Genomic DNA, 7,500 nt, shown 5'->3' with positions numbered 1-7,500 from the left:
ATTCTCACAAACTCTGTACAGTTGTGGGGTATAATTATACAGACAACTTACTACCACTCCCTGGATTCAAACCCCTGCTGTGTGTGGTAAAAGCAGTACAGTTAACATCACAGTACACTTTGCTATCAGAGAATTGGTGTGAAGTATTCCATTGTTTTCTAAGTCTAGTTGTTGTACTATATGACTGACCTCTTGGGATTTCCAACATTGTTGTACTGAACTTCCTACACATTTTATCTGCATACTACCGTGTGGGTAACACTGCTTAATACAACAGTACTATTTATAGAATGCAAAACTACAACAACATATGAAAGCAGAATAAGCACAAGCACTCCAGGGGTTAGACCTTTATTCACAGGATATTACACCTTTATTTACATACAACCTATACAACAGTCTTCCTGCCATATTGTCTAGTTTATTCAGTACATCCCATACATAATACATTTTTGTACTGGTACAACACTTTCTAGAACTGTTATCTTTATTTGTTATGACAGTATACGCAAGATTATTACTAACCTGCCTCACGATGCAGCCTTTGCAACCTACCAGCATGGGCTTGCTGGTTTGCAGGCCACACATCTGCAGCTGTCAGAGTATTTAGCCATTACCTATCCATAGTATACACAAGCTAGGCAATTAGTAATAGAATGAGTACTTAGTTTTGGGGCATCTGCCATCTGCCTTGATTCTTGAATCCACTGCTCCAAGAGATCCCACCTCTGCTGCTTAAGGTCAGCATGGTGATGCCTGACCTGTTCACCAGTCCAAGGGATACCAGTGGCACTGGTGAGGTCAGGGGCGAGACTGTTCCAGGCCTCTGCTTTATACTGGGAGCCCTGGTACTGGTCCTGAAGTAGTGTCTGCTTATGGTGTTTTACCAGAAGCCATAACATGAATTTGGACTCCTGGATGCCCCAGCGCTGCACTCAAAATCAAGTGCCTTCCCCAACTCCAGCAATTCTGCCTACAGTAGGGAGCTGCAACCAGTTATGGGAAGTATTCCCACCTGTGGGGTTTAAATATGTCCAATTTCCTGCACTTTTCCATGATTGGATGGTTTTGAAAAGGCTAAGTTATGGGCACACCTGCTTACCTAAGGTTTGCATTGCTTAAAGGAGTATACCAATGTCAGACTGAGTTAGCTAACCTACACATTGCTTACACCAACTAAGCTGAGCTGTGCAACACTTAGTGTTGCTTAATATTTAATTTGCATTATATTTTCCTTTTGGCATTAATTTATTATTCATTACATGTTATATATGTGTCTGGTATCTGTGATTCATGTGTACATAGACTGTATGTGGTCCTGGGGACTTCAACACTTTATTACAATAACACCTCACATCTGGCTTTACTGCAGTACTCCATTTTGCATATTTATGTTATGTAGCAGGTTATACAACATCACACTGTACATAGATTCCTTTCACATGTTCAGTTTGATTTTCCTATGGTGAGGATTTGTTTGTTGAAACCTCAATCTTATGTACTGTTGTGATGGCTTAGTGTTTAACTACTGTGACTGTAGTGTAGAGGGCGCTGGGTTCATGACCTGCAATGGCTGGTTATTTTTTTTCTGCCTAGAACAGCAGCTGATGCATACAGAGTGATTAAGGCACTTTTAAGCAATTGTAAGTGGGTTTGCGCTGGTTCGCGTGAAGGTAAGCAATGCTAACCTCCAGTGAAATATGCTTACAGAGAGTTAGCTTCCATATTGCTTAACCTGTGTATGCATTGCTTACACCCATGAAAATGGGCTTAAACTCACTTACTACTGCTTAAATATGCTTATTACCACTTACTACTGCTATATTTTAGACAGTAATAGTATAATGGTTCTTGGGGAGGTGTGGAATTTGCAAAATGTATGGAGTTATCATTCATTACACAGTTTACCTTCCATTTGTATCTGTGATACTTTATGGGGCACATGTGATTATCTGTGGATTTTGCAACATTATTACACTGACACCTCACATCTGCATTAAATGCAGTACTCCAGTTCACAAATATATGCTATTTATTAGGTTATGCAACTAAAAATATTGATCATACAGTGATTTGAAATGGAAAATGGAATGCACTGCAGTGGGACTTGAACCAGGAATGACTGCTCATATGGCGAATGCTCTGCCCACTCCACTATTGCTGTAATACTGTTTATTTGCATATATCTTGCTTTTTATTCTCTTTTTGCTATTTACGCTGCATTAACCATAGCTAAGCGGTGGACAAACTCACACACCTACGGTAAAACTTCATCCGTTTCATTAAAAAAATGTATCTATTTAATTTTTTTTCCACTCTTGCTCTTATACATGTGGGGGGGATGTTGCTGGGGGTATGCATACATCTATGAGCGGTCTCACTCATTATTTACTACCTTTCAACAGTCCTTCATTGCGGGGACATGTACATTCTGAGAGCTCTGCTCTTATATACATGCTCTGTCCAGGATTAGGAGCTCAGGTAGCGTGCCTTCATTAATATGGGATGGCACGCTGCCATCATGCTCCTAAACGGCCGATTCCATGCATGACTAACTTAGTCTTGCACGGAAGGATAGTGAATCTGGGGGACATTCTTTTAGGAGATGTTCAGCGAGTATACAGATATTAATTCTAGAATTATTAACCATGACGTGGTTACTCAAAATAGCCCTAGTACATTCCACCCCTGTATCTTAGGGAATTCAGGTATATACAGTTTGTACGTCTGGTGTTTTCATTTTTGGAAACTGTATTTGGTGATTAAAAATCTCAACCAGCTCAGCCTTGAAACATGATTCTCCAAGTGAACCAATTTAAGGGACCACAAATTAAGTAAAACTCTCGCTAACATAATTGCAAATTTAAACCTTTTGGTAGACTTTGGGCTTTTGAATTGATAATGTGATGAGTGAGATGCCAAGCTGCAGTTAAGGCATGATGTTTTTGTATGGAATTATGTGCACAATTTACTTTATTTCTTTATTGTAACAGTTACATCACTTCTTTCTTGAATACCTTTGCTTCTCACTATAAATTCTGTACTTTTTAATGATGTTTAGTTACATTGTATCAAAGTGTTGTCCATTTGCTTACTTACTGTAATCTTTATTATGGAATATTCAACTGTGCGGCACTTCTTGAAGGTAAAGCCATGTAAGGCAATTTAATGTCATGAAACATCATTTTAAGGTATTTTGTTAATCATCTTCCTGTATTTTATTTTCTAGTGCTACCAAAATTTGAAACTCTTGTCAATGGTCCTGAAAGAATCACAACTTTGGATCGACACTTCGAGTTTGCTATTTGTGGCAGGTATCTATCTATCTGTCTATATATATATATATATTATACTTTCTATGGGGTAAAACCAAAAGCTCTGACAGGAAGGCAAGACACCATTTGTATGAAAACAAGGAACTAAAATAATACTTGTGTACAATAGAATGTCAAGCTTCCTATATATATTGTTTTATCTAGTTCTCTATATCTATCTATCTATCTATCTATCTATCTATCTATCTATCTATCTATCTATCTATCTATCAATCTATTACTTGTGTACAATAGAATGTCAAGCTTCCTATAGCTGTTGTTTTATCTAGTTCTCTATCTATCTATCTATCTATCTATCTATCTATCTATCTATCTATCTATCTAACTACACACTCACACACAGACACACACATATACACTCACCATAGAATAAGCCAATAGATTGAAAAGCCATTGATTTAACAACATTGTTACCCAAATGGTTAGCATAGCATCAAATATTCTGCACAGTGGGTGTGAAGTAATATAGCAATAAGCCATAGCTGGGTGTGGGTAATGCTGGATTTACACATGGTTGGTGTGGTTTGCTATTATGCAGTGACATTTTTTAAGAAAAAAGTTACTTAGTTTTTCTAAATAATATCCTTGTATAACAACGTCATGGTGCTCTTTCACATTTTTCCTTGGTTTGATGGGGATTTCTTGATGTACTGCACATCTGTAATCCCCATGCTTATACAGTACATCAGTGCTGTGGAAAGAAAGCAATGGAGAAAGGAAGCTCTCCGCTGTTTTTTTTTTTTTTTTTTTTTTTTTTTAATTAAAAAAAAAATTAAATCCAGAACAGTTCATACTTACAAGAGAGATGGGGTATAGAAAGTACAAGGTTAATCAGGTACATTTCTCTAGGTTTGCATAACATACCTGATTATCCTTATATTTTCTTTTCCTGTCTCTCTCATACTTCTGAAGTATATGAATATGTAAGTTTATTTAAAAAAAAAAGAGAGAAGAAAACTGGAATCTCCATAGCATATATTAACAGAGGAAAGTGTGGGTGACGACTTTTTTCTGTTGGTATATGTTGGATTTTACAATGGGCACATTGGTTGGGCTGGCCAATCAGTGTGCATATTTTTGAATGTTAATGGACAGTCATTGTATAATAGTTAATTTTCCACTACATGACATTCCTATGAGGAGCAGGTTGAAGTTATGTTGATTATTCCTTGTCAAACCAAGCTTCAGATTTTAGGCTTTATACTGCAGAAATGTGATGCACTGAGTTTGCTGAAGTTCTGCTATGCTATGCACTTGGGTTTAGACCTGCTTGGATTTTGTATTTATCTGTTCTTGTTTTTGTTTTATTTGGGGTTGTACCACATATCAGGTGAGTGACTGGGGGAGGACCACTGCTGATTTTAGACAGCGAGATCATGGTTGCTTTTCTTGATGAGACAATGAGAAAGAGGAATGACTCCAACCTTTTCTGTATGAAATGGGTGTCAGTTGTCTTGAGTTTTATTTTTCTTTCTGATTAATTTTCTGTTTTTCCTCTTTTACTGAGTGGCAATTTTCCTGTTTGGGTGGCTGCCTGCCAGGTATATAATAGGTTTAGATTCACATGCCTGTGCTTTGTAGTGCAGAGTTGTGAAGCAGTGAACTTTTGAAGTCCTGTTGCACTAAATGGTTTTGCTTATATATTCTCCTTGTTTCACCTGGATTTTATACCTGCTGGGCTCACTGGATTTTGTAGCTATCTGTTTCAACAATGCTTGTACTAGACAACAGGAAAGTGACTTGGGGTTCATTACTGCTGATTTCAAACCCAGTGGTTGTTGTTGCTGAACTCGGGAGAAGAGCAATGCCTTTAATCCTCCTTGTTTGAACTGATTGCATTTTGCCCATGCATAGCTCTCAACCTGCAGACATTGAAAATAAAAATGAAGACCATTGAAAGTAGGTGCATCTAGCCAAAAATATAGTAAGCTGATTAGCATAAAATATGACTACCAAATAGTATACAGCTCCTCCCACTTCCAGTAGGAATGTGAGATAGTACTTGAAAACATGTTTAAAAAACAGAGTGACATAAATGATGGAAAAATGTAACCATGTTTTCAGAGACAGTGTAAAATCTATAGACTTTAACTGTATTGTAAAAGTCTATTACACAAGACCATTCATTTTTGCTTCTGAAAATGGTATATGCAATATGTGCTTTCTCTTTCATTAAATTAAGAGTAAAACCAATATGTCGGTCATATACTGTTACTTTCTGTGTACTGGATAGCTTCAAAAATCATGTATGATGAGCAGGACTCAGAAAATCATTTGAAAGTGTAAATCAATCCTGAAAATAAGGACATAATGTGAAAAATGGTGTGCCTTTAAAATGTTGAGGTACACATCTGCAATGGTCAGATGTGTGAAAAGCTGTTTTCAAAAGTTCGTATTAGCAAACTAAAATTGCTGAACTCACAAAAGAGTGAATGCCAGTGTGCATTCACTCATGTGAATTCGGCATTCTGAGCAGAGATCACACTACAAAGGGAATCAGGGCATGTACTCCTTCCCTCACTGTAGTGCAATCTCAGAGTTAGTATATATAATTAGCAGGAAGTGTGGGAACACTGCTGCATCTATATCATATTATCGCATGATGAAAAGAGTGAACACTCTTTCATTGAACCGATAATATCGAAATAACAAAAAGCGAACACACAGAACAGTGAATTTTTTCCCAGGGAAAAAATTTGCTGCTCCGCAAAAAAAAAAAAAAAAAAAGTTTAAACATAAAATGTAGTGGTGGGGGTTTTCCCCCAACACCCCCCTATTAAATATACCAACTCTGAGATCGCACCATAGTGGAGGAAATGGCAAAGTCCCGAAGATGGCCCACCGATTTTTTTCCCTGGGAAAAAAATCAATGTTTCATGACTTCGCTTTTTTCTGCTTTCGACATTATTGGATCAATGAAAGAGCATTCACTCTTTTCATCATCCAATAATGTGATATAGACCCAGAACTGCCTCCCACATGGGGGGGGGTGCAGGGGGGCTTGCCTCTGCATAACAGTCATAGGAGACATCCAAAAGTGACAGATGTTTCGAACAAAGTCGGCGTTCCCGGAATGTCAACATTCTTTGGGTAGCAGAGTCGCTCTTCTCAGCATTCAACAGTGCGGTTTCCAGCATTTTGAGTCAGGTGCATGAACAGTCGCACATGTGTGTTGTGACATTTTAAAGGTAAGCCATGAAAAATAGAGACATCATAAATTGGGCCTGAAAATAGGAATGTTACACCAAAATAAGAACTGAAGAGATTTCTGTTGCGCTGTTTTTTTTTTCTTATAATTATACAATTGGTGTTTTTCCCCTTTATGAGGGTGACTGGCTACTATATAAGGAATTTATCTGCATGATTTTGTGCTTTATTGTGGTGAATTGTGCATCTATGAGCTTGCTGGGGTTCTGCTAAGTTAACTCCATTTTGTTTGCATATTGCCCTTGTTTATCCAGAATTGGAACTGCTGCACAGCATGTACTGAGTTATATTTTACTTGTAGTACTATGGTAGCTCATTTCATATACTTGGCTTAGAACGACTGCATGCAAGTGCAGTTTTCTGCAGGCCTCAGTATTTCTATGAGGTTCTGAAGGTTAAAACTGAATCTGAAGACTTGGTTCATTTGCTTACATCCTTCTACTATAGCTAAGGCAGAGTGGAGGCTCCTTTTAGTTAATCTTTGTGGTAGTTTACTAGTTAGGTGGGCACTAATATCTGTTCAGAAGTTGTTATCTGTTGAGATTGGTTTGTGGCTTGTGCTGTCCCATTTTCTTGCAGACCTGCTTGCTTTAGAAACTCTGAGGCAGTATAACAGCTGCTTCATTTTTACTGGCAGTCACTTATCATTTATTAACACCGCTTGGGTAAGGTATAAACACTTGTTAAATTAGATGGCTAATCGCTCACACACTACACATGTTAAGACACATCATCATGCATGTGCTGAGGCAATTTGTCTTTGTTTAATTCATGAATTTAATTTGTTTTGTGACAGGTATACATTTGGACAATCTGCGAAAGGTATAATTACTGCAACTGTTTGTCGCAACACTTATTACTGGGGATACTACAGAGCATTCCCAAATGAGGGTAATAGCATATGCCAGTATTTTTCTGGAAAGGTAAGGTCCTGAACATTCTATTTCTTATTTTTCTG

The 7,500-nt window shown here is 37.7% G+C and overlaps 1 protein-coding gene across 1 annotated transcript in view; it reads left to right on the top strand.

The window, feature by feature from the left end:
* Window positions 1-7,500, top strand: part of LOC122808698 (alpha-2-macroglobulin-like protein 1) — a 488,551-nt gene that overhangs the window by 121,899 nt on the left and 359,152 nt on the right. The window contains exons 7-8 of the mRNA XM_044079684.1: window positions 3,230-3,314; window positions 7,339-7,465. Of these exons, the coding sequence (XP_043935619.1) occupies window positions 3,230-3,314; window positions 7,339-7,465 (212 nt within the window). The remainder of the gene's footprint in view (window positions 1-3,229; window positions 3,315-7,338; window positions 7,466-7,500) is intronic.

Source organism: Protopterus annectens, chromosome 8.part0 (assembly GCF_019279795.1).
Source record: "Protopterus annectens isolate FY-2018-M chromosome 8.part0, PAN1.0, whole genome shotgun sequence".
Taxonomy (NCBI): Eukaryota; Metazoa; Chordata; order Ceratodontiformes; family Protopteridae; genus Protopterus; species Protopterus annectens.
The sequence above is the reverse complement of the archived record's forward strand: the minus strand, read 5'-3'. Positions and strand labels throughout refer to the sequence as shown.